The following is a 26,667-nucleotide window of genomic DNA, read 5'->3' as shown; positions in this document are numbered from 1 at the left end:
CCGACACCCACAAATCCCAAACCAGGGGCCGCCCCTCCGCCTTCCTGTCGGGCCAGCTTGCTCTCTGGGCGGTGGCAGCGGGTCGCTGCGGTTCTTTTGGCTGCGCGGCGCTTCCTGCCCGAGATGAACCCCAAGCCTGCTCCACTCAGGGCTATAAGCCAGGCCCAGGAGGCGGTTCGAAGACAGGATACTCCCGGCTGGAGGTGACCTGGCCCCCTCCGGGGCCACACAGGTCCCTCTCCCTTGTGGGCTGGAGCTCTCCCCTCACCTCCTCTGCTGCCCTGCCGGAGGTCCTCTAGTCCCAACAGGCACCACTGGTCCTGGTCCCCCGTGCCCCCAGCCCTCTGTCAACCACCTGGAACCCAGGCCTCAGAGATTAGGAGAGGACAGCCAAAGAGAGGCCCCAGGTGCCAGCGTAGAACCATCTGGCAAGTGGTTTCCCCAGAACCAAACCTGGCAACCCTCAGCCCGGGGACTTCAGGGCCCGTCAGAGCCGGGTCTCCCATCTCCTGCTGGTCTCTAATTTACACTCTGTCAGCTGGCCTGTTTCCAGGGAAGCACACCTGTGGGCACAGCTGTAACTTGCCTGCCTCTGGTGTGAGTCATTCCCTCCCAGTTCCCTCTGAAAGGAGTGCCCTCACCACCCATCTGCCTACCTATGCCCTGTCTCATCCTCTCTGTGCTCGTGGACCAGCCCGCCTCCAGCTCAGCGACCTCCCCTGTCCCGGCCTCCCACAGCCTCTGTCCATGGTGTGTGTAAGCCATTCCCCCACTAACAAGTCCGGTGCCTCCCGGTGTGGCCTCTTTGCCTGGCGCACCTGTTCTGCCTCCCCAGCTGGAAGCCCCTGAGGGAGCAGGACGCTGCAGGTAGGGGTGGTACTGCCTGGGGGCCACGCAGACCTAGCGTCAAATGCCAGACTTGCCTCTTCCTAGCTGTGTGACCTTGGGCATTTTCCTCGACCCCTCTGGGCCTCCATTTCAGTTTCCCCATGTGTAAACTGGGAATGATACATAGCTTCCCCTCCTGCTGTGCAGATTGCCCTCCACATAAAGCTGCCTGTTCCTCGGAGGGCAGGGTGTGTTTCTGGTTGGTTTGCTGCTCCATTCCCAGAGCCTAGTACCGTGCCTGGCCCGCAGCAGGCATTCAGTACAATTTTGTTGAAGGGTTGTGGTTTGAATCATTGAATGGATTCATGTTCCTTTCCTTGCCACCCACCACCGTCCTGCCAGCTTGTGGAAGGGACTCAGTTTTGCACCTCTTTGTGCTCAGATTTTGCCTTGGACAGTCTCTATAAAGATCTGCTGGTTTATCTGCAGGATTTCTTCTCCATGAGTTGTGCAGCCACAGAATTACAACAAAGTCAGTCAACCCCAGAGTGTGACCCTGTGGGACAGAAGGGCTTCTTAGCTGCTTTGTGGCCCTGGGTGATGACTCATCTCACTGGGATGAGCATCCCTGGTGGCCTAAGGTCCTTTCTGGCTTTGAACTCCCAGGTCCCCTCACCCCCCACCCCAGGATTCTGATGCTCCCTGCCCCTCCCACCTTGTGCCAGGTCAAGGCACAGAAGGAGTCACACATGTAGGCAGGCCCCAGGGTTGATTTGCTGCAGAGGCTCCAGGGCCCCACCAAAGAGCAGGTTTGGATTTGGTCTCTACCCCAAGGAAAGGAAGGCTCAACTCTGATATTCTTTTGGGGGGGTGGTAATTAGGTTTACTGATTTATATATTTGTTAAGGGAGGAACTGGGGATTGAACCCAGGACCTTGTGCATGCTAAGCTGCACTCCACCACTGAGCTACACCCTCCCCCCCTCCACACCCTCCATATCCTTGATGAGGGCATCAGGTAATGCGAAGGAGCTGGGATTGGGGGTGGGGGGGTCAGGAACAGGCGGGTTCCTGAATGGTCACTTCCACAGGATGGGCCGGACCTGCCAACCTAGCAGCAGACCAGGCTGAGGACTGGGGTGGCTGGAATGGACGGAGGAGCACATGCAGGTCTTGTCCTTCAAGGTGTTGTTTAACCACCAGTGGGGCCCGGGCTGCACCCAGACTCGAGGAACCTGCCCAGCACTGGCCACAGCCCTGTCATTCACTGGCCTCTCCCACCCGTCTGAACAGAACTAAACACCAACACCTTTTCCCACCCACCTGGGGTGCGGGTGCCCAAAGTGACAGGCCTAAATGACAGGGTTGCCAGGAAGAAAGTAAGAGAAGCCCAGCTCAGGGCTGCCCTAGGGAAGTCCCTGACCTCACCCATGACCTTCTTTCCCCAGGGCCTCTGGACCAGGACTTCCCAGGCAGCTGGTAGACTGTGTGAAGTGGCAACAGTCATCAGACCTGACTTCAGCATTTTATAATGATACCACCCAGACCACTTAATTTCTTAGCCTCAGTCTCTCCTCCTGTAAAATGGAATCATAACCTGCCTATTGGGAGGCTGACATCAGATAACATGTGGGCCACACCTTACACCCCACTCCACTCCCAGCAGTAGCCAAGGAATGGAGCTTTTCTTCCTCGTCAGAGCAGCCAGGCCCAGACTGGGCCCCCACCCTTGCCCCACAGGAAACACTAAGCCCCAGGATTCTGCCCTTAGTCCAGAGGAGTCACTTGGGCTGGCTGTGCCCCACCACTCCCAGTTTCCTGCAATCGATTGCTCAAAAACCCGAGCCCAAAAAAGAAAGTAAATAAACACAGGAGCGCTTCGGTGTGGAAATGGAGCACACAGAAGGAAAACATTAGGAGCAGAACAAAAAGAAATATGTCATCTAGGCCAGTAAGCCCATGGCGGCTCCAGAACCAAACAGCCCGCAAGCAAGGCCACATTCAGCTCCCATCTCTGGTTTCTCCCCACCATCAGGCCTTGCCCTGGTCCCCGTGACCTCCGTTCTCTCAGCACTGCTCGCCAGACAGCTGCCCAGTCCTTGGGGCTGCCCAGTCCTGCCTGAGACCTGAGATCTTTAGAGATAATAATGGTGCCTTTCCAGCCTCCCCTCACCACACACACACATTCACTCATTCACAGCCCACCTGATTCCCAGCACAGCCGCTGCAGAAAGAATTCCCATAATTCTAAGCAGGAGGAGCCAAAAGAACAGAACAGGACCGCAAGGTCCCTGGTAGCCAGATTTATTTTACATTCTCTTCCAGAGTGGACTTGGGGGAGCTGAGCAGGCAGGACACACACAGCGGTCTCCCTGGAAGACATCTGGGGTAGGCCAGTCCTCGGGGGCCGCACCTACCCTGGGCAGGACAGCAGCAGGGCAGTTAAGCACAGGCGAGGCCCAGGGCTTGGCAGCCTTAGGGACAAGGGGGCCTTGGGGCAAGGCCTCTCGCCAGGCCTGGAGAAAGCTAAGGAAGTGCTGCGTCCATCCCCCACCTCGCTCCCAGGCCCAGCTGGAAGCAGAAGGCAAGGGGGAAGGCAGGCAAGCTGGAGTGAAAGGGGAGGAATCCCCTCCAGGCGCAGAGGGCCTCTGGTCTCTGTTAGGTTAGGAAGCTGGTCCTTGTTAGAGGAACCCCATGGGGGTGAAGCTGGAAGCCAGTCCCTGTTAGAGGAAACGCCATAGCAGGGTGGGGTGGGGGACTCGGGGGCCTGGTCTCAATAAGGCCTGGAAACAGTCTCCACTTCAAAGCAGACCTCTGTATTTGGGAAGTGGGGTAGGGGAGGAAATAAAAGGGCTGTTAGAGGAATGCTTGTGAGTTGTGGGTGGGAATCAGTCCAGGGGGCTTCGAGGGAGGTTCCACGGGGAAGGCTGCTGGGGTTGCATGCAGATGCCAGCAGCTCAGGTCCTGGAGGAGGGGGATGTGGGAGAGTGGGGGGTCCTCTCTCCATCCCGTAAGTGCTACTGCTCCCCACTCCATCCTGGCTGGGCTCTGAGTTGCCACGGAGACCATTCACACTGGGGCTACATAATTTCCAGGGAATGTCCCAAATTTCTGAGTCCTCCGGGAGACACCTGAAAGAGGAAAAACAAAAAGAGCATTCCTCACTTTTTTTTTTTTAACAGGAATTGGGTGGGGGTGTCGGGAGAGGCGGGTGTCGGGGGCGGGTGGGAGCCCTGCCCTCTGCTGGCAGTGCCCAGAACTGCAGGCCGAGTCCCTGTCCCAGGGAGAAAGGATTTGCTTTTCCTCACTCCTGTCCCCTAGTGGCAGAAGCTCAGAGGGGCCAAGCCACACATCATGATTTCGGTAAGATTGGCGAATCTGAGCACTTATCAACTATGTCTTACTTTGCACACAGCATTAAATAACCCCACCCGTCCTCGGGAAAGCAAGGAAACAGGAGAATGAATCACAGAGCTTAAATCGGGGGTATGACACACTCATTTTAGAAACAGGGCAGGTAAGTCCTAAGAGAAGGCCAAGTGAATTCCCCCAGAGTATCCAGCTGCTCAGGCAGAGAGGCAGGACTCAAATCCAGGCCTCTGGCTGCTACAACCCCAAAGAAACCTGTGTCCTGGGGTGGAGGAAGAGAAATGCCAGAAAATACAGGAATATAAAATGAAATCAGGGGGAGTACAGCTCAGTGGTAGAGTGCACACCTAGCATGCATGAAGTCCTGGGGTCTATTCCCAGCACCTCCATTAAAAAATAAAGAAATAAATAAACCTAACTACCTCCCCACCACACACAAAAAAAGTACTAGACTTTTTTTTTAATTTAAAAAAATAAAATGAAATCTAAGTCCTGGGCCTTCCCTTCCCCACAGGCGGGCATCCTGAATTCTTTCTGAGCAGCCCTGGCCCATCTTGCCCCAGGCTTTGCCGATACTCTTCCTCTGCCTGGATTGCCTCTCTCTCCTCTGTGCCTCCCCAAGTCCTTCCCCTGCTCTTGAAGGCCTAGCTCCCCTGCTTCCTCCAGGAAGCCTTCCCTGACCTGCTCTGTTCAAAATGGTGACCAGTGTGACTGGAAAGCTGAACTCCTAAACCGTTCCTCAAAAAGCACTTGTGGCTTATTCCACAGAAGTGGTGCTTTTATCTCTTGTATTTATTAGGAATTGTGAAAAAAAAAAAAAAAAACAAAAGCAAAAGTGGAAGTGCACAGAGTACAGTCCAAGACCAACAGTCCAAGGTAAGAACTGCAAACAAGCTGCTGCTTCATTATCACTGGTGTGTCAGAAGCTCGGTCAGCTGTGAGGTGCTGGGATGCAGACGACAAAGGACAGGCTGCTAGGTCAAGGGACGAGCCCTGTGACCACCCCTGGCCAGGCAGCCTCCTAACCCTGAGGCCCTGCTGGCTGCTGAGCGGGAGCTTTTGGACACTGTTCATTGCTAAGGACAGCCCATTCTCTGAAGCTGAGGCCTGGACAGGCCTGCCCACTCTGGGAAAAGGGGCCACGTGAAGCCTGCTGGGTTGGTCACCTTGAACCAGGCCAAGGCCAACCTGAGGCTTCCTGCTTTAGTCCTTTGTCTGAGCTGCCCTTGGGCCAGCCCAGAGGGCTGGGATCTTTCTCCTCTCTCTCCTCTTGGGGGGGGGGGGGAAGACTAGCTCCTAGCAGGGGGTGGGGGAGGGAGCAGGGGCTACACAGGTGTGAGACTTTGTCCTTCCCATCAGGGGCTTAGTGTCTCAGGAGGCAGGACCCCTCTCCTGCAAGGACTGATCCAGAGACAGAGGAATAGGGCGCTGGGGGTCAGGAGCCCTGCTGCCCCAAGTCCGGCTGACTTCATCGATGACCCTGGCTGCTTTCCTCCCAGGCCCCACCCCTCTTCAGGGAATGAAGGTAAACAACAAAAGTGCTGGCTTTGGGGACGCAGCCAGGGCCAGGCTGGAAGTAGGTGGGTAGATTCAGCCCATGAATCTTTGCTGAGCCAGCACTGGCAGGCAGTAGCAGCCACCCAAATCCCCCCAGGAACCCTGAGATACCCCTTCTGGCCTGTCCCCAGCCCATCCCCCTAGGACCCTGAGACACCCGCTTCCAACCTGCCCCCTCCAGGCCCACATACCCACAAACCAGCCATCATCACACTGCTGCATGACGTCCACCCGATCCCCTTCCCGCAGCTCCAGCTCGTCCTCATTCTGGGGCCTGTACTGGTACATCGCCCGGTACCTGCAGGAAACATTGTCATGGCAACCACTAGAGCCTTGATGTTCCCCAGACCAGGCCTGGATAGTCTAAAACCAAGGTTGCCCCATCCTCTGAATTTCCCAGGCCCAGCACTCCCATTAGCCCCTGGCCCAGCTCCTGGGAGGGTGATTGTGTCTGGCTTCAGTGCACTCATCCCCAGGCCTGCTCGCTGCCCTCCAAGCCCTAATCACCCAAACTCTGCCTCCCCTGAGCTCGCAGGGCCTTCAAATCTGTCCTACCAGTTCCCACACTTTGTGCATACACGCACTGACCTCAGGGCTGGAAACCCAGTGGGGAGACTGAGGCTGAGGGGTTCAGTGTGGAAGGCTTGCTTTAAGGCCCAGGGCTGGCAGGGAAAGGTCAAGAACACCACAAAGTGCCTCCCTACCCACCACCTGCCGCCAAAATCACCCATCAGCGCTGCAAAGACAAGCACTCTGTGGTACTTTACCAAATCCACCCTGGGCTAGGGGGAAGGGTGTGTGAGGGGGGTCAGTGTGATCATACTGCCTGCGGGGTAGCCCCCCCACCCCTGACCAAGCACCCCAGATGGTACTCACGGGGTCCAGTGTATCTGAGTGGTGTTGGGGGAGGAGGTCCCCAGGTCCAGGGGATGGCTGGAGCCTCCAGGATGGGACAGAGCTGACCTGGGGGTGCCGAGAATCTGGGGGCCACAGGAGGGAAGGTGGGCACATGCAGGCATGAGGGGGGAGGAGTGAACATGCCTGCCCACATCACTGGGAGCAGCTTCCCACACTGCCTCGTCTTAGCTCATAATCCCCATGGCACAGGGAGCTCTGTCCGACCGTTTCACTTCACAGGTGCTGGAAGTTGCGCCCAGGTAGGGTAGGTGGCTAATCTGAAGTGTCAGCATTCAAATAAAAATCTGAAGTGCCAGCACAGACAGAGCTGGGAGCGGGAGGAGGCCCGTGCACTGGCCGCGGCTGCTCACAGCAGTTCGCTGAGTGAGCGGTTGAACGCAGGCCCAGGTGCACCTGCCTGCGGGCCATGTCAGCACAAGGACCAGTGGCTCTGTCTTTTACCCACCAGCTACTACCTACCACCTACCCTCTGCAGCGGGAACTACTATCCCCATTCTGCAGGTGAGGAATATTCTACAGGTGAGGAAACCCAGTTCCAGAGAGGGTAAGTCACCTGCCCAAGGTCACACAGCAGGTGAATGGCAGACCCCTGACTCCCAGCACACCCTGCCCCAGAAGCTGATACAGGTAAATCCCAAGGGTGGATTCTGGAAGGTCAGGAGGCCTGGGCTGACTTTGGGGTCCCAGCTAGAGACCCCTGCCTCCCTGGGCTGCAGCTTAGGGCAGAACCACCTGGAAGGGTCTGAAGTCTTCCAGGCCAGGGTGGGACTGTGCAGTCACCCCACTAGTCTGTCCGAACCAGTATGGGAGGGGTTCCAAAGTGTAGACCATCACAGGAATGGGGGAAACAGCACGGGGAGCAGGGCTCAGCTCTCCCATCTAAGGCGGGTCACCTTACCTGGGTCGGGGGTCTGGACTCCTGGGCGGGGAAAGAGAAGCCCGTGCGGCGGGGGGAGGTCCGGCCCCCCCAGTCGGTGGGGTCAGCTGGGCTGCGTGGCGTTAACGGGGAGCTGGGGTGACAGGCCAGGCGGGCGGCGGTCAGGCGGGGAGATGCAGGGAGCTGGGGGCCGTCGTCACAGAGCCGGAGCCGGGGCTCCCGGCTCACCTGCACATAGCTGGCAGGGAAGATGCCCTGGCGCCCGGTGCCCGAGATGCGGCCCTCATACCAGTGCTCGTTCACCTTGCGGATCAGGCAGATGTGCTCCCCCTGGTCGCAGAGAGGGAGTGAGTATCTGCAGGGCCCTCCCCAGCGCCACGCAGCTGAGGATGCCTGTGTTGGGCAGGCTCATTTAAACCTAACACCATCCACGTTGGGACTGGGCTCAGAGGGGGTCAGCAAGTTTTTGGAGGTCACACAGCTCAACGGCAGACAGGTAAGAAGCACTGGGCAGGCATTAACCACAACTGCCATGACAGGTCTTGTCTCTCTAACTCCTCCCCAGGGGATCCCGTCACCACTGCATCAAAAACCAAACTCCCCAAGGGCAGCTGGTGCATCCTCAAGCCCACATGCTGACTGACATTATTGGGGCTCCCCTGGGGAGGATGGTCTCTGGTTCCCTCCTGCCCCCACCTCTCTCCATCCAGCTTCCTCCTTCCTGGGGCCAGCTCTTCCGGGGAAACATTCACTAGGGGGTATTCATGGCCTCTGCCCCAAAATCAACCAACAGAGACTAGTTCCCTGCTTTCTAGGACAACATTTTCCAAGCTTTCTGGACCGTGATCTATGGTAAAAAAAATGTGTTTTAATGGCATTCTAGTACATACACACATATACATAACTGCCTAAAAGTTTGATGAAATTCCCTCTCTACACACAAAACATGCTGATCTTTCCATTCTATTCTTTTAAAAATGCTGATTGTGACCCGCATAGCCTGCCAACCTGCAGTATGAAAAAAGCACAACTATTCTAGAAGTAATCAATTTTTCAAAAATGGGCTAAATTAAGGGAAATATATCCAAAGAGATCAGGAGGAATTTTGAAATACTGAGTGAAGATGGGTATACTTGATTCTTTAAAACACGTTTTCACTCCCACCTATTTACCTCTGTCTTCACCTGCCCCTGCCCTGCCCCCCCACGTCCTGCCTGGCCTGGCGCACCTTCCGGAAGGAGAGCTCCACCTCCAGCTCCCCCTTGAAGTTGTACTGGGCCACGGCTTCTCCATACTCTAGCACCTGGTAAGTCGGGGCCTTGATGGGCTTGGGGATCTCGTCTGCCGGCAATACCTGCAGGAAGAAAGGTCATGAGAAAGATTCAGCCTGAGCATGACCTGGGCACAGACCTGGGGCTCCTGGGAGGGTGAGGACACAAAGAGAGGGCGGGATGGGCAAGATCTGTCCCCAGGCCAGGGAGGAGACAGATACCAGACACAGGCCTGGGGGTGGCCAGACGTGAGCACAGCCAAGGGGGTGGTTAGTCCCAGAATGTTCCTGGAAAAAGAATTACCACCAGAGGTATGTGGAGTGGCCATTATTAGAGTGGACAGTGGCAGTGCATAGATGAGACAGCTTAAATTGGAGCACAGAAACAAATGAGTTTCAAGGAGCAGGGAACTCCTGGTGACCTGTTCTAAAAGTGAGGATCTACCATTTCACCACCACTGAGAACCACGTGTCCCTCTTCCTCCTCCCCTTGCACCCCACCAGGTGCCAGAGTCCCCATGCTCTCTTCGATTCACCCTACTCAGAAAAGTCAAGAAGATAATAAACTATTTCATACTAAGATGTAAGTGACTGATGACGTGGAATACTGTATGTACTTTCTGGAGTTTCAGGCTCAGGGACATCGTTCTGAGGGTAGGGGAGGTCTACTGATGCGTATGAAACCAAGAGCCTGAATTAAACAACCCAACCCATGGGTCAAAGAGGAAATCACAAAGAAAATCAGAACAGTTCCAGCTGAATGAAAAAAACAAAATATCCAGATCTGTGGGATATAGTTAAAGCAGTGCTTAGAGGGAAATTTATAGCATTAAATGCTAACATGAGGGAAAAAAGGTTTCAAATCAATAACCTAAACTACCACCTTAAGAAACTAGAAAAAGCTAGAGCAAGCTGAAGGAAATAGTAAAAAAGCAGAAATGAATGAAACTGAAAACAAAAACAGAGAAAAATCAATGAAATCAAAAGCTGGTTCTTTGAAAAGATCAATAAAATTAACAAATCTCTAACCAGAATAAGAAAAGACAAAAATTGCCAATATCAGGAACGAGAGAAAGGACATGCCTCTGGAGCTTACTGACATTAAAAGGACAATAAGAAAATATTATGAACGACTTTTTGCCAACAAATTAGATAACTTGAAATTCTTTCAAAGATGCAAATATAAAGATAACCTATAGCCGTCTATCAAATCTACAACCTATCTCTGGATTCAGATCCGGATCTCCTACATAACAACTTATCTCTGAACCTTAGCAAGTGCATCTGTAACATGGGGATAATCCATCCCTTTCCCAGGTTAATGAGGGGAACAAGGGAGATAACACACACAAAGGAGATGCTGAGAGTAGATGTGATTTGTGGGCTGCCGCACACATCATACTCCTGGAAGTTGTAATTAGGATTCTTTTCAAAAACAGCTTAAGAGAGATGGCTTCTGAGTATTGAAAGCCTGGGATGCTGACTGGGCTGGTGGCCTCTCGTGCAGGAGCTGGGTCACTTGGTTCTTGCCCTGTGGGCTGGGCTCCACCTTTAGCCCTCATTTAACAAACACTTCCTAAGGGCATGAATGAGGCTGAGACTCGAGCCCCTGCCCACAGTTTTACATCTTAGGAAATTTGCCAAATGTGAGGGAGCAGCCATCTCCGGAGAGGGGGCCCTGGATGGTTAAAGGGGTTTGCATCTCTTAAGTCTCTGCAGGCCATCCGACCCCCCAGCCAGGCCCCTGCTCACCTCCACGTAATTAGCTGGGAAGATGCCCAGCCGGCCATGATGCTCCCCCTCCAGCCAGTTCTTGTCTACCTCCTTGTGGATGTAGACAATGTCACCCTTCTTCAGAGTCAGCTCCCTGAAGGCCAGAGCAAAGACATTCAGCAAGCTGAGGGCCTCCTGGTCCTCCTTCCCTCCAGACCCTGCCCAGCGTACCCAGAGTCCCCTCCACCCTCCGGGGAGCCCACTGCAGCCTGGTCCACCCGGACTTCCCTAGAGGGAAGGAGAGGGGAGAGAAGGGCACTTACTTGGGGGACTGTGCCTGGAAGTCAAACTTGAGCCGGGCCGCCTTCCTCTGGGCAGCGGAGAGAGGACAGAGGGGCTCACCTCAGTCCCACCCCAGGCCCTCCTTGCACCCTGACCCTAATGCTCCCACCCCCCCCTTACCTTCTTCTCTTCCTTCCTGGCTGGGCTGGCCCCTCGTTCAGAGGCACTAGGATCTGTGGAGAAGCACTGCTTCAGCTTGGCAAGGCCATGGGGTGGGGCGCGCTTGGGATAGGGTTATGCTCCCCTCCCCTCCCGGGGTAGGATTCAGTGGAAGCAGAGGGCTGGAAGACCTTCTTGCCCCACCCCCAGCACCAGCAGATCTGGTATGGTAGTGGTGGTGGGCGTCTGGGTTAGACTAAGAGCAGAATCTGGTCCTTACCTCGGGTTGAGGAAGGGTAGACAAAGTCCCTACGACCTAGGAAGGGGCTTCCTCCATCCGCCATCCTGTGGGGTCTCAGGGAGGAGCCCTGGTAAAGTGCATTCGGGTAGCTGGAGCTCCAAGCGGAGGCCGGGCTGCGCGGGGTGACAGCGAGTGAGCCACCTGCTTGGAGCTTCACACCCTACCCAGCTCACCCCTGACCGCCCAAAAGTCGTCCCCCGCCCCCCCGCCCCCGCGCCATCTCCCACTGCCTCCTCCTAAGGCGTCTCCCAGGTCCGGGGCTCTCGCAGGATGTCCTACTTCCTGAGCGGTCAAGGCCGGGAAAGGGTGCGGCCCGGGGTGGGGGAGGCGGGAGTGCGCGCGGGATCCCCTGGCAAGTGCGACCCGAGTCCTGAGCTGGGGGCAGGCTTCCCTCTGCCGGGCAGGGGTGGCCCCCCTGGCGGCCAGTGGCGGATCGGGTCCCCGGAGGCCACTTTCCGCGCTCCGGGCCCCTCCTCCCGCCGTCGGCGACCCGGGGCTCGCCCCCTCCCCGCGCCACGTCCCCGCCGGCGCCCCTCCCGCCCCGCCCGGCTCCGTCGCCACTCACCGCGCGGGGGGCCGCGGCTCCTGGCACAGCCGGGGCGCCTGCGAGCTCTGTGCGGGAGACGGGCGCGGTCAGGGTCCGGGACGCCGGTCCCGCCGCAGCCGAGGCCGCCGCCTCCGGAAAAGTTTGCGGCTCGGAAGGGAGTGGGAGGGGGGAGAGGGAGGGGAAGAGAGGGGCGGGAGGGACGCGGGGTCCTAGAGTCGCCGGCGCAGGCGGCGGGCCGGGAACGGGAGGAGCGAGGGGCCGGGCGGGGGAGAACCGCGGGTGCGGAAGGAGGGAGGCCGGGGAAGCCGCTGCCTCGTAGGGGCTGGGGTCCCGGCGGGCTGAGGCCCCGGGGGCCGGACCCGGACGAGGCGGAGGCAGGGGTGGGGGACACCACTAGCCCCCCAGCCGGCACCGGACGGCAGGCTGACGTGGAGTCGGCCTGGAAGGGCTCTTAGGGGTCACTAGGAACAGTGAACGCCCTGCATTTCAGGGAGTAGAGAGCAGACAGGGATGAAGTCTGCCCAGGGTCGCACGAGTGCGGCTGGAGACGACACTTCTCCTCGGCCTGTCCCTCCCACCGCAGCCCGGCTGCCGTGGCTCTGGGTTCCTGCGTCCACCAGGAGGTACCTTGGGGGATGGCTGCCGAGTCTCAATTGCCCGCAAGTCCTTGTCTAGCTCTGCGCTCAGCTTGGCCAACTCTTTCTCCAGCAGGACCTGGGGGCAGGTTAGGGGGAGAGACTTGGGCAGATGTAGCGGGGGGGGGGGGGGGGGGGAGCGCACCATGGGGGGCCCTGGTCAAAGGTCAGACGGGAAAAGCTCAGTGGGCAGCTGGACAAAGTACGGGGTGCCTGGGTAAAGGGCAGGCTCAGGGCACAGGGCCAGGCCAGGCTGCCTACCTCTGGGCCTGCCAGGAGGTGTGTCTCAGGGTGTCAGGAGGGCCCTGCCACAGACTCTCACAGGCCCCTCCCGCTCACCCCGCTGACCCAGCTCACCCTTCCTGTACTCCCTGGGAGAGCCTCAGGGCCATTTTCTGCCATTAATTCTCTGTTCTAGAGCCTTCTGGGCTCCCTACTTCCTCTCCCATCAAGTCTTCTATGGCCTTCCACAGGCTGGCTTCACTGTCCCCAAGCTGCTTTCCCTCCCACTGCGCATCTGGCCACCTGAGCTTCATACACACACACACACACACACACACACACAGGCCTCTCCAGTTCTTGCCTGTGTCTCCCCCATCCTGAGTGCCCTCTTTCTGCCTAGCCTCGAAGCTCCACCTCTAATACTTCCTGACAACTCCAGTCCACACTGACCACTCCTTTCTCACATCTGCTTTGATCAGCACAGTGTTCAAACCATGTTTACTGAGCACCTGCTGTATGCCAGACACTGTCCTGGGTGCTGAGGATACAGAGGTAAACTGTATGGGACTGGAGATGTCTGAGCTTTGGGTCTGTGGCCTTCACCCATGGTCACTGAGACCAACACCACCCAGAATCTCCCTCATTGGTCCCCCAACATGCTGCCTCCCCTCCCGCCCACCTACTCTGCAGCACTCACCTCAATGGGCTGGGAGGGCTTCTCAACTGGGTCATCTACCAGTGGTTTCTTGGGCTAAGAGTGGAAAGGGTGAGTCAGAGGGGGTGAACTTGCTCCCCAAAATGCACCAGCTGCCGGTGCATCCTCTTCCAGAGGCCCAGGCTGACACTCACCTTCTGCCCAGTCTCTAGTTCTTGCAGAAACTGGTTCCAAGATTCTTCCGTCCAGACATTGTCTGCTTTCTCTTGACGTCTGGGCACCTGCGTGGGGTGGGGGTGGTGGGCATCAGCTGGAATAGAGGGAGTACTGGCACACTGGCCAGGCTCAAAAAGCAGCTTGCAGGATGCTGTCCCACCCTAGTGCCTGTCAGTGCTCTCCTAAGGGTTCTGGGCTCTCCTGCTACACAGGCCCCAAGCTGGAAAAAAGCCATTACTGATGCTATTGCAGCAGGGGCCCTGGCCAAAGAGCATGGCGCTGGGGCCAGTGCGGGGAGGATGCTGGGCGGGCTACCTGGTTTGGGGTCTGGTGCAGGGAGGAGGATGCTCCAGGATTGCGACTGAAGGTGCTTCTGAGAAACTGTTCAGGGAGGTCCCAGCTTCTTCTAAAGAAAGGGAAGGACATCTCTTCAGTGTCCTTTTAGAGAAACTGAGGCGCAATGAGCACAAGCCCTGATGAGGGAGCTGCGCCCCCTCCCCACCTGCTCCAGGCTGTGGAAGCCGTGTTACACAGTAACGTGATGAGCTCTGAGTCCAAATTCCAGCTCCACCGCTTGGCTGTGTCACCTTTGGGCAAGTTAATGAATTCTCAGAGCCTGAGATTCTATACCTATAATATGGGAATGACCTCCACCTTCATGAGTGTGTGGTGACGCTTAGGTGAGGGAACGTACATGAGACAGCCAGGAGAAGGGAGCAGATCTCGGAGGGGCCAGGCCCCTTCCTGCTGGCCTTGGGGAAATGCCCCGCATTGGTGTTCTGTCTGGCCTGGTGACTGTGAGCATGAGCGCCTGTGCAGCTTCGATGAAGCTGGTCTTTCTGGCTGCCATGATCGAGTGGTCTTGCCTCCATGCCCAAGGATGTGGGACTGCATCTTAGTCCCAGGAAAACTCAGGACGGGGCAGAGCCTGCAGGCCCGACCTGGGAGCTCTGGGCGAGTTACTTCTGCTCCGCGGGCCTCAGTTCCCTGAGGAGCTGGGTTAGTGATACGACCTGTCACATCTGCCTTAGTTCCCCTCCAGGGTGCCCTTCCTAGATGGCTTAAACGTTCCAGCCTCTGCTGAGGTTGAATGTTTCCACCAAGCGGAACCAGTGTGCCAAGCTTATCAAATGATGGAATGTTGGATGGGAGGGTCAGGATGCGTCGGCTGTAACTATGACTCTGTTCTCCTAGAAACAGCATCAGTGACAACAGCGATAAGGAGAATGGAATACGTTGTTCCCATTTAAGGGCGCTCTGGTCATAATTAAGCCTGTGGACTAATACTGTTTGTGGAGACTGACGACGTGCCTGAATTTTCACGACCACCTTGATCCCCACTTAACAGATGGGGACAGTGAGACTTAGATGCGTTAAGCTGACAAGGTCACATGGCTAATGGCTGCACACCAGCTTGAATCTAGCACTCTGGGTCCAAATCTTGAGCTCTTCTCTCTATTTTATTGATGATGCCAAGAGCCACAACCCAGCTAAGGCTATGCCAGTGAGGATACCCCCTCCCCACAAAGGAATAAGAAACTCATTGATTACACTGCGACAGAGAAGAAGGCCCTGGCAGCCCGGGCTGGGCCCGTGCCATTTGCAAAGAGAAAAGGAACAGCGTCCTAGTCCTGTCTGAAGGGTTCCTCTCTCAGTGGCCTCTGGGAGGAAGCTTGGGCCCTCTATACCCCTTGTTTCCTCTCAGGCTTCAGAGTGGATGGTCAAGGTCCATGCCTAGCTGTGGGCCGCCCCGCTCTCCACCCAACACAATGCGTGGGTCTTTGGGGTGACGAGTTCCTGCCACCAACCACAAAGGCATCATGGGCATTCCTGACCAGGAATGGCGCAAAGCCCACCCCTGCCCCCGCCATTCCCCTTTAGCTCTGGTGGGGACGGGAGAATCTGGAGCAGTGGGGACCCTGAGAATCTGGAGCAGAGCCCTGGGGGGAGCCCGCCAGCCTGCTCGGAGGCTGCACTGGCTTTGCCCACCAGGGGGTGCCAGTCCCCACAAGGACGGCCAAGCCCCTCCGCAGCCTTCCTGCCTCTGCCCCAGGATAGCTCACCCACTCAGAGAAGACGTCTGGCCTGGCCTGGCAGCAAGTCTTTGCTGGGGCCCTGGATGCCTTTGCTGGGACCCTGGAGCCACTGAAAGTGAGAAGACAAGAAGGGGTGGGGAAGGTGAGAGATGGGGTTGAGGGCACCTGGGTGACTATTGAAGGTTCTGGTGCCCACACCCACCCATTCTCCTGGGTGGCTCGTGGGAACAGGGGTGACGCTCTGGACTGCTAAATGTGGGCGTGGTGCCAAGAGCTGTACACTCTTTACTAAACCTTCAAAACATCTCTGGGGTGACCCCATTTCACAGGTGACGTAAGAGAGGCCCAGAGAAATCACGGCCAGTGCTAGGCATTCCCTGGACAGTGAAGCTGAGGCTCTTAATTACCATCTTCCAGGGGATTTGGAGCTCACGGAAATGAGCTACACAAACTTCTCAAGTTGAACTAAGCCAATTGGGGAGCCCCCAAGTCAGGCGTGGCTGCAGAAAAAGGCAAATGCAGGAGCCAGGCTGGGGTGGGCCACATGTACCCCCTCACCTTTGGGTGCTTCCTCAAAGGTCCAGTCCAGCTGCAGGTCTGTGGGAGTGAAAAAGGACCAGGTTAGGACTGGGGCAGCAGGCCAGGGAGCCCCGTGAGGCTGCCCCGTGGCTCCCCACCTCCCTCCTGCCGAGAGCAAGGGCCCAGGGCCTGAGTCAGAGCCTGAAGAATGTCCTGAGGGAGGGAAGGAATTGGGAGGGCTGTTCTGGGGAGGGCTTGAAATGCCTTTGGCTGACTTAGGGTGTGAGTGAGCCGACAGGGGCAGCAGCCTGGCCCAAACCCTCCGGCTCCTCCCTCTCCACATTCCCACGCACGCCCTCTCCCTGGCCTTTGCAGACCTGCCCTCGACAGGTCAGTGTGGGGAATTCCACTTCCCCTTCGCCTTCTTTCCCTTTCTGCACCCTCTCCTAAAGGCTTGTCCTTCCCCCTCTGCCCAGACCCACTCCTCCAAGTGCTCAGGAGTTTCTGGGGCCTTCTAGGAAAAGCTACTGACGAGCCAGCCTACGTGGGCCCCCTGGCAGGCAGACATGCTGCCACTGCTCCCACCTTAAATGCAAACCAAAACCACCTCCCTGGATCCCACACCTTCCTCCAGCTCTCGGATTTTGCTTCCCTTTGCAGCAAACCGTTGACCATACGGAACTCACTGTCTCCCCTTTCAGCCTGAACTCCCCTCATCAAGGACCCCAGTGACCTCCACGTTTCCAAATCAAATGGTCAGTCCTACTTGATCATCAGTGGCATCTGTCACAGGGGACCACCTCCTCCTTTTGAAACTCCCTTTCATGTGGCTTCAGGGAGACCACTCTGGTTTTCCCTGCCCTCCCCGGCTGCACCTTCCGGGCTGCATAACTGATTCCTGCCCATCTCCTGAACCAAGTGCCTCAGGGCTCGGTCCCTGGGCCTCTGCCTCTCCGTCTCCCTAGGTGATCTTGTCTAGTCTTTTGTCTTAAAAATGCTACCTGATCCAGGGGTTCACAGCCTTAGCTGCACATCAGAATCATTTGGGGAGCTTTAATCAAAATCTCTTTGAGTCCTAGGTATTTTCAGCAGCATCGGCCTCGCCCTTGAACTACAGACTTGGATAAACCCTATCTAAAACTGAATGCCTCTTAGACCTGCACTTCCCACAGTCTTCCCGGCATTTATATGCATTTATAAATGGCAACTCCATCAACTCGCTCAGGTTTAAAGTCACCCTTGACTCCTCTTTTTCCTACCACGTCCAATCCATCAGCAGATTCCCATGACTCTGTCTCTGAAATCCCACCAGGCCCGCTGCTACTGCCCTGGCCCGGGACACCTCTGTCTTCAGCCTGGGTTAAAGCCAGGTCTCCTGACCGGTCCCCCGCCTCCACCTGTCCCATCTCTTTGTCACTTGGCAGGCAAACTGAGTCTCTTCAGCCATCGCCTGTCAGAGCACGTCACCCACTCTTCTGCTCAACCTCCCAGTGGCTCCTCAGCTCTCTCAGAGTAACAGCCAAAGTCCTTATATTATAATGGCCCCAGAGGCCCTAGGTGTCACCTTCACCTTCGTAACCCGTCTACCACCATGCGCCCTCTCACTCCAGCCCAGCCTCTCCCTGCTGCTCCGGATCACGCCAGCTGACTGCTCTGGGACCCCAGGCGCCGGCTCTGCTCCAGGACCCCGGTGCTCCGGGTACTGCAGTGCTCCTCCTCGGGCCCTGCACGGCCCTGCACCTCCCTGCACCACACACTCCCCTGGCCTTCTCCTCCCTAGTCCTTACCGCCATCTGCCACATTAAATATTTATCTGTTTATTCTGCATTCCTCCTCTGTCTTAACTTCACTAGGGCAGGGGCATTCTTTTTTTTTTTATTTTGGTTGCTTTTTTGAGGGGGGTGATAATTAGGTTTATTTATTGGTTGATTTGTCTTTTAATGGAGGTACTGGGGATTGGACCCAGGACCTCGTGCATGCTAAGCACACTCTACCACTGAGCTATACTCTCCCCCAAGGGACATTCTTTTTTGTTCCATTTTATCTTCAGCGCCTAGAATCGCGTCTGACACAGTAAATGCTTAATAGAGGGTTAAGTGACTGCCTGAGTGAACGTGTGACCTCGAGGCTTCCCAGCATCCTCAGAGGACACCTGGGGTGGTGTCTGGTCATTGCTCCCTCAGGACAGGGAGAAAGGTGGCAGCGAATCCTTCCTTTGGCCTGTTTTATTGACTACTGACCACAGAGCCTGATGTGGGTGGAAAGACCTCCCTGAGCAGTAATTTCCCTTTCCCACCTCTCGCTCCCCAAGCCCCAGGGACCCGAGCCCAATCAGGCAGAGTGGGCACCTAGAAGGGTGTCTCACCTGGCATTTTCCGGTGAATCTGCTGAAACATTCTCCGGTACCAGTCCCTGGGGCTGTCAACACTCTGGGATCAGAGAGGGCAAAGTCAGGCCACTGCCCCAACATCAAGCCCCAGAAGTTCCTCCTCACTGGCGGCCACAGAAGCCCCAGCGGGTGGGCTGTTGTGTTAGCTTTGGTAACAATAGCTCCGTGCAGTGTGTGGCGTGTTATGTTTGAATAAGATACATGGAAGGACCCCCACCAGTGAGGCCCCCTAAGTTGTGACATTTGGGGTGGTTTACTTTTTTTTCTCTCTGCTTTTCTGTATTTCTGATGCTTCCACAAAGAGCATGTGTTTCTATGTATTGAAAAGTAAATGCAACAGTATCGGTGGGGGTTGGGGTAGGAATGTATTTCACACCCCCTGCCTCACGTGTCACGCCAAACAGCCCTGGCAAGCGCAAGGGTATGTAACCAACTTGAGTTTCAGATGAAGAGGTGGAGAACTAGAGGCAGGCAGCTGCTAGAAGCTGGGCCCCTCTGAGCCTGGACCCCCGGATCCTCCCACCTCTGTCACCCTGTGAGGCCTCTCACTCGGGACCCTCCCTTGACATTCAGCCAGTCACTTAATCAGCAACCGCTTCACAAGTGCTGTGCCAGGCCCTGGGGCTATGAAACTCAGGGCGGGGTCCCTGCCAGGGTCAGCCTTACAGCAGTGGCTCTCTACCTTTAAGAACCTGGGGGACCATCTAGGTTCCCTCCATCCCCCACAGACCACTTGTGTAACTCAGACACACAAGAGTGCCCGTAACTTTATGGGGCTCATGATCCCCCAAGTCTCATCATGGTTGAACCCCTGCTTTAGTCTGGCATGGTTTGGGTACAGCCTTTATTGTCGGAAGTGGAGTTCAGCCGGGATCCCTGAGCCCCATCCCTGGACTCACAGATCGGGGTGCAATAGGCATGCCGCTCTCATCCACTGGCCCGATTCCCTCATACTTGACCCAGCGCTTGTCCCGACGTTTGCTGTCCTTGGTCCACGTGGCTGACCAGTTCTGGGGATGCTGGGAGGCAGGGGTCTTCTGGTTCCCAGAGGGCCGGTTCCCAGGGCCCGGCCAGGTCTGACACCAAGCAGGGTCTGTAGGGCACAAGCAGGGGAGTATTAGCAGAGGGCTGGAGCCCACCCCTGCCTGTTTGTCCCTTAGCTCCTCGGAACATGGATCCCTGCGGGTTCAAAAGTTTCAACATCTCCTTGTTTGTCTGAGTTGATGATGCAGATTCTACAAATGTCCCCATTCCCAGCAGGAGCACAGGCCTCTGTTTATTTTTCAGTTAAAGTGAATGGAAATGCATTTTGTCTTGAGAAATCTGTGCCCGTCTCCACCCTGACCCCCTGCTTTGCTGGGGATGTCCTAAGAATTTTCAGAATGAGAGCTGGAATCATCACTTGCGGGGAATGCCGGAGACAGACATCCCAGCTGGGGAGGCAGCGGGGTGTGGCAGAAAAGACTCTGGGCCTGGTGGGGAGGACCTGAATCCAGACTAGGGCTCTGCCACCTGCTGTCTGTATGACCTTAGACACAGCAATGAACCTCTCAGTACCTCCGTTTCCACGTCTGTAAAATGAGGGTAGTCATGGCAAAGATGCAGGGAGACCCAGTGTGTGCGACTGTGTTCAGGATACTGCCTGACACACAGTCAAGAGAAACTCCTGCCCCCAAGTCGCCAGTCTAACAGCATAAGGGCTTCCAGGCAGGATGGACCAGGGTTTGAATCACAGCTCAGCCTCTGTGACCGAACATCTCTGAGACTCAGGTTCTGCACTGGGGTGATGTGGATAATCACACCTTACTTTGCCAGGATATCTAGGGACGAAGTGAGTTAAGGCCTGTAAAGTGTCTTTACAGTGTCCAGAATGTTCTACGTGCTTAACAATTATTTGTTAAATGAATAAACTGCTTGACACAGTGCCTGCCTCAAGGAAATGCTCAATAAAGGATGCCACCCTCCTCAGGAGAGGGGGCCCTCAGGGTGAGCCTGCACCCAGGAGGCCCCAGGATCTCCCAGACCCCGTGGCCCAGGCTGGGCTGACTCACAGGAGCCCAGGAGCTGGCAGCCTCCCAGAGCAGCCTCTCCAAGCTTCCGCTGGGCTGGTGAGCACAGCCCGGAGCAGCCCTGAGGGCCTACTGTGGGTTCGGCCCCCACCCCTTCTACAGCCAACATATGCTCACATTCCTCCACCGTCCACCCCCAATCCAAGCTGTGCGGGCCTGCTGGAGGTCCCCTGGCCCCTAAGGCTATGTCCCCTGCACACTTCCTTCCCTTGGCACTGGGTGGGGAGGGAGGGGAAGGGATGTGTCAGCCTGCTCTCTCCCATAGCAGTTCCACTTACAGGCACACTCACGTAGGGAGGGGCAGCTAGCTCAGCTAACCAGTCCTGGGGACCTGGGAGGCCCCCCTCCGCCTCCTGCCCCTCCACCCTGACCCAGGGTGGTGTCAGAAGGCAGGGCCCAGGAAGCTCTGGCCCTTCACCCTCCCTCCGCACCCCTCCTCACCACAGGGCTCCTGGAGCAGGTGTTCCCGAGCAGACCCACCTGGGTGCCTGGGAGCATCTCTCCTCGGTGGGAAGTACCCATTGCACACGGTCCTGGGCGCAGGGTCATGGAACTGGAAATTAAGGGTGTTGGAGCCACCATTCCGGATCACAGGCACCTGTGGGGAGGGGCCAGGAGCGGCAGCAGCTCAGGCCCAGAGGGTTTGGCACAAGAGTGGGAGGGAGGCTACCAGGGCACAGCCAGACCCCACGGTGAGGCTTCAGGGCCAGCCTCATGCTTTTTCAGGAAACCAGCAGGACTCTCTCGCCTGATGGTCCACCCCCTTCCCTAGCTCCATTCCTGTAATCCTCCTGCTCCCCCACCTGCCCTGAGAGGTCCCCGCCAACTACAGGCCCAAGGTAACCCTCTCCCTTGTTGTCGCACTCACCCGTGTCCCCCGGGGGGGTGACCCTACATGGGCCCGGAGGTGACTGGGGATGAAGTCATCCAGGCTGAGCCCAGCTGGGAGGCTGCAGGGTGGGGCCTGCATGCTCGGGTCAAGGTTGGAGGGCTCCGTGTGTACCAGCTGCTCCTCTGTGTGTCCTCTGTGGGAAAGGAAGGAGAATAGGAAAGCCCTGCTGGGCCAGGCTGCCCGTGCCCTCTGGGCTCCGACCTTGGGGTGGGGGAGGAGGGAACAGCTGTGGGAGGGGGTCGGGCCAGCGGGGTGGGAGCTCCAGGACCCAGGAAACAGGCCACAGCGGGCACCCGCTTGCAGGCTGCCCGTGCCGGCTCCCAGAGGCACAATGGGCTGCTTGTTAGGCCGCGGGCAGGAGCTCCGGGTGGGAGTGGAGGAGGGGGAGGCCAGGCAAGGAGGAGGGGAGGCTGGCCAGGAACAGGCCTGCTGGCCAGCCCCTCTGGGGCTCTCACTGCACAGCTCAGCCTGCTCCCCAAGAGGGAAGGCCGAGGGAACTGGGGCAGCTGGCAGAGGAGGGCCTGGGCGCTGGGACTTTGTTTCAGTCCCCTCTGCCTCCCCCAGGCCCCGTGTGAGCATCTGCTTGCCAGCAGGCACAGGGGTTACTCAGTCTGGGGGAGAGGCCCCAGGCAACAGCGAGGGCGCTGCCCACTGCCCAGCAGGGCCAAGGCTCCGGGGACGGGAGAACACAGGGGCATCTCCAGGCCACAGGAACCACTCCTTCTAAGCTCAAAGCAGTATCAGCTCCCTCCTTTGGCCTCTTGTGCTCGGACTGAAGCCTCAGAGGGGTCGGGGTGAGAGTGAGGGGTACGGGTGGAAAGTAAAGCAGTGGGTGAGCGCAAAATTGGACTTGCTTCCGGAGGAGAGGTGGTGCTGAGTGCCACACATGTGCGCGCACGCACACACGCCACACACGTGCATACGCATCCCCTTCCTCCTGCACCTCCAGGCTGTTTCTTGAACTGAGGGTCTTCCTGGGAGCTGACCGGCCAGCTGGGTTCTTCTGCCCCAGGCAAAGGTTAGGTCAGGGGAGAGGGCTCTGGGCATCCAGGATCCAGAGGTGGTGAGGCTGTCCAACAGGGCTCTGGTGCCAGAGAGCTGTGCACCTCACCTCTCCGATGGATGGGGCCAGAAGCTGAGCCAACCTCCGCCACCTGCCAGCACTGGACCAATTCTGGCGTTTTTATTCAGAGTTAGGCTTGTGTGTGCCTGTCGGGTCTGGGGGCTCACAGGAGGGCCGCAAGGGCCTCGTGACGTGCTGCGTGTGTGTGGTGGAGTGTAAGTGCAGTGTGTGAATGTGACTTGTAGGAGGTACCGTGGGGGGTCACGTGAACAGCATAGAGGCTGTGGGTACAGAAGGATGTCAGCTGAATGGTAGGTGGGGGCTGTGCAGTGGGGGAGTGTGTGTTATGGAGGCCAGAGGGGATGAAGGTATGACCGGGGGCTGTGATTACTCCTATACTCAGTTCCTGCTCAGGCCATGGGGGGCTGGAGGGTACAGACAAGGCTGGGGGCAGCTCCCAGATTCTGCTCTGAGTGGGAATTCCTTTTGACATTCAAAAAGGCCTACTGGGGACATAGCTTTTCAGTGCCCATCCCTGGCTGTGGGGGGGAGTGGAGGGCTGAGAGGCTGGAGGAGGGGCAGCTCTCCAGCTGGATCCAATTAGGACTCCTACCAAAAGCAAAACATGCAGACACACCCCAGTTCCTGCTGTGCTCCCTCCCTTTGTGGGGGAAATTGAGGCAGGGGAGAGCGGGAGACCCGGAGGGCTGGGGCAGGCTGGTTTCCAGCAGCAACCCCTCCCTGGCCAGCTGACCGCTGGACGCCAAGTTGCGAGGTCAGCATCAGCAGTCCCAACCATCAACTGACCGACCAGGCCTTCTTCCCTCTTCCCGGGGCGCACCCTGCTGGGCTCACTGAGAGCTGCCCTCTAGAAGGAAGGGGTGGGCAGGTCTGCCCACACCACATGATTTTTTAGGGGTTGCTGATCCTTGGTGGTCCAGCCAGCCACTCCCCAACACTGCTCCCTGTGGTGCATCCGGGGGATATGCAGGGCTGAGTTTTGCTCCGGGTGGGTGTACCAGGAGACATCTCAAAAGGAAGATGGAGGCCCAGGGGAATAGGTCCCGCATCTGGCAGAGGAGAGGGGGTGCCAGGAAATTCCTGGGTCCTCTCAGAATTCAGGCAGCCCTCCACCCTGGCAGCCAGGTCCAAAGGGCTGGAAGAGGTGAAACAGCCCTGCTGTGGCTCGCAGACTCCTTCCCACCTCTGAATATTGCCTTGACCTTGGGGGTTTGGCTCAGGCACACTCTGGGGTACCTGCCAGCTACAAGCCCCCGTGGACAAGGACAGGTAATCTCAAATTTCACCTTATCTGGATTGGGGTGTGGGACTTCTCACCTCTTTGCTCCCCAGAATTTGGGATGAGGACCCCAGGAGGAGGGGTTCTCTGCCTTCCCCTAGGGTTGGGCGTGGGCCCCTCCCTGACTACAGCCCCTCCTCATCTCCACCGCCTCTTCTTCCCCTCACCTACCTTCCCAGGCGAGCAGGTGGCGGGGACTGAGGACGCCCGAGAGGACAGGAGCATCTCTGCCCGGCTCCTGCCTGGCGCGGCCGCGGCGGGCCCTCGGGGAGGGAGGGCAGGGAGAAGTCCGGGCTACGTCGTCCGCCCTCGTGACCGGGTCAGACGGGCTCCGCGACGCTGGGCGCCCGAGGAGGAAGAGGGGAATCGACGGGGCCGGAGCGGGGACGAGGGCGCGCGCTGGGAGGAAGCACCGTGAAGCGCGCGGGAGGGCGGGCGGCGGCGTGTGTCTCCCCGCGATCTGGACTGTGGGCCGGGCTGGGCTGGAGGGCGGGGGCTCGGGCTGCCGTGCCGGGGCGTGCGAGTGCCCCCCGTCGGGGCGCGGGCGGGCGGCCGCGGGGACGCCGTGGGCCCTGCCGGGGGCCGGGCCGGCCGCGAGGCGGCGCCGGGAGGGACCGCCCAGGGTCCCTGGGGAGGCCGCTCCGGTTTCCCAACTGCTTCCCCGGCCCCCACCGCGTGGCTGGCGTCGGGCGAGGGCGGGGGCCGGCGAGCGCCACTCAGAGTTTCCAGCGGCATTTCCAGCGGGTGGGAAGGGAGCCGCTGCGCGGCGGAGCCAGGACGGAGGGAGGGCAGGAATGATTAAAGAGCCCGGGTCCAGCCAGCAACTGATACGGAGCGGGCGGCCTCGGAGACGGGACCGGGATGCAGACAGGCTGGGGCCGCGATAAGGGCGCCGCACTGGCAGCGGCCTAGCAGGCGGAGCCAAGGCCCCGCCGCCTCCCTTCCCAGCTGAGAGATTTTACGCCTGCACGAGCGCGCGTCCGGGCGTGTGCAAACACGCGCGCGTACACTGGCAAAGGGGCGGGTGCTCACGCACGTGCAAGCCCCGCGGAGGGCAGCTGCAGGAGGAAATCAGCCTAAGGGAGCGGCCCCCGGGTGTGCCGCGCCCCTGAAGAGGATGAGGGCGGGGTCCCTCTGGCGGGGATGGGGTTACCAGGGTCTTGGTGTTCCCATACACCGTATTTGTTTTGATCTTGCTGCTTTTCCTCTGTTCCCGCTGCTCTGACACCGGTCCCAAGAGCCCGCGCCTATTAGTTCCAGATCCCTCCGGCCATCTCCCTTCCCCTTCTCCCCCAAGCCTCTCTCTGTGCCCACTCTGGGCCTGTTGTAGAAAGTGAGGGTGCTTAGCGAATGTTCACTGCTAATGCAAAGCCTCTGGGGGGTACTTCTTAGCCCTTGCCTTGGCTCTGGGACCCTAAGCCCCAAGCCAACCAAATAGCTAACAGTTATTGGGCAATTTCAGATCTGTATGAGGAGTGATCAATTATAAATTATGAAAATATGACACCATTTACTGTATACCTACTGGGTGTAAGATTCGTACCCCGAGGTCACCATGCACTTCAGATTATTTTCCAGGCACATCATTCAACTCAAAAGTTGAGAAGAAAGAGTGGAGAAAGATGAGACCATTTTTAAACTCCATACCCTCACTGATGCTATTAGCTATATCTTAAAAGAGCTATCTGGGTAGTGGTGAACCAGCTTGAAATAATCTCACATGTGAAAAGCAGGAGGAGCAGAGGCTTAGGTTGAAGTGAAGTTTGAGAGAGAGAGAGGAAGGGACGTGCCCCCTAGCTTCCAGTGTCCACACGGTGGCAGCGGGGAAACAGACCGGCTGCACTAGCGGAAGCGACCCCATTGGGTGCATACTTGGAAGCAAATCCAAGGTCTCCAAGGAAGAGCTTTTAAATGATTTCAGGGGTTCCAATTCTGCCAATTGTGGGGCATCTTCATAAAGGCAATTATTGCACTGAGTAGGGAGCTCAAGATCTCCAAGAATCTATGATTCCAGGAAAGCTGAAGGGATGTGGATGGGATGGGTAGCCCCTGCTCACAGAAGACCGCATCAGAAAGGAGGGTAGGAGCTCTGGGACCACCTGAGGGCAGAGAGCAATGCATTTCCCTCCCCTACAGCTGGGACACTTACCCACCCCTGGGCACCATCCTCTTCCCTTTCTCAGGGAAAAAGTATGTGCCCATTTTCCCCGTCACTATTTTTTTTTCCCCACCTGTTAGGATCCTCGCGATGAAGGGCCACATCTCTTTCATGTTCTTCCTTGTTCTCCAAAGATGGCGAAGCTGATGATCTTCCAATGCCAGGAATCCTGGCCATGCCCTCTGTCACCAGCAACGAGCTTCTCTTATTCTCTAGGGCTCTTACCTGGACTCCAAGATAAATATTTAATGTAGAGGGTGCAGCTGAGCCGACAAAGGTCCCAACTTCCTGTTTCTCACAAGGGGAGGTGGCAGCCATGGGCAAGGAGCTGGGGACTGGCTACCAGCTTCATCTCTATGGGACTGGGGAGTCCAGTAAACGGCTTTGTTGGAGGAGGCGGGGTAGGGCTCGCTGGAGACCTGAGCCTTTCTCCTTAGCTGCTTTGACTTCTGCCCGTCTGCTGAGGCCCTGCTGGGCTTATCACCTTCTGTCTCAGGTCAGAACCTGCTTTGCCCCGGCACTGGTGGAAATCACTCTTCCTCCCAGAGTCTGGGGCTATGTGCTCGGACCAAGGAGGGGCTATAACAGGATCCCTCCAACGTGCTCCCTGGTGCCCACCCAGCCTCACAGTAGAGAGGATGAGAGATTGGTGGGAGCACAGAGCATAAGGAACCTGGACCGACTCCTCCTTTT

General features: G+C 57.5%; 1 protein-coding gene across 3 annotated transcripts; it reads right to left on the bottom strand.

Moving 5' to 3' along the window:
- Positions 1-3,094: 3,094 nt before the first annotated feature.
- SORBS3 (sorbin and SH3 domain containing 3) lies at positions 3,095-26,186 on the bottom strand. Of its 3 annotated transcripts, none has more exons than XM_031442226.2 (21): positions 26,048-26,186; positions 21,430-21,586; positions 21,042-21,159; positions 19,392-19,585; positions 18,469-18,532; positions 16,143-16,181; positions 15,612-15,693; positions 13,864-13,954; positions 13,527-13,613; positions 13,375-13,428; positions 12,448-12,534; positions 11,839-11,885; positions 11,253-11,386; positions 10,994-11,046; positions 10,855-10,901; positions 10,571-10,685; positions 8,777-8,902; positions 7,570-7,878; positions 6,630-6,733; positions 5,945-6,051; positions 3,095-3,958 (listed from the first exon to the last, which is right to left on the bottom strand). In XM_031442226.2, the coding sequence occupies exons 1-21, from the start codon at positions 26,149-26,151 to the stop codon at positions 3,897-3,899; spliced, it is 2,181 nt and encodes a 726-aa protein (XP_031298086.1). In that variant the 5' UTR covers positions 26,152-26,186; the 3' UTR covers positions 3,095-3,896. The 3 variants fall into 3 exon arrangements, with proteins under 3 accessions (XP_031298086.1, XP_031298087.1, XP_031298088.1); XM_031442227.2 differs by having other exon boundaries at positions 21,042-21,114; positions 26,048-26,185; XM_031442228.2 differs by lacking the exon at positions 26,048-26,186 and adding an exon at positions 23,988-24,338.
- Positions 26,187-26,667: the final 481 nt, after the last annotated feature.

The sequence above is a fragment of the Camelus dromedarius genome, chromosome 36 (genome assembly GCF_036321535.1).
Source record: "Camelus dromedarius isolate mCamDro1 chromosome 36, mCamDro1.pat, whole genome shotgun sequence".
Taxonomy (NCBI): Eukaryota; Metazoa; Chordata; class Mammalia; order Artiodactyla; family Camelidae; genus Camelus; species Camelus dromedarius.
Note: the sequence above shows the minus strand (reverse complement) of the source record. Positions and strands in the feature narration are given on the sequence as shown.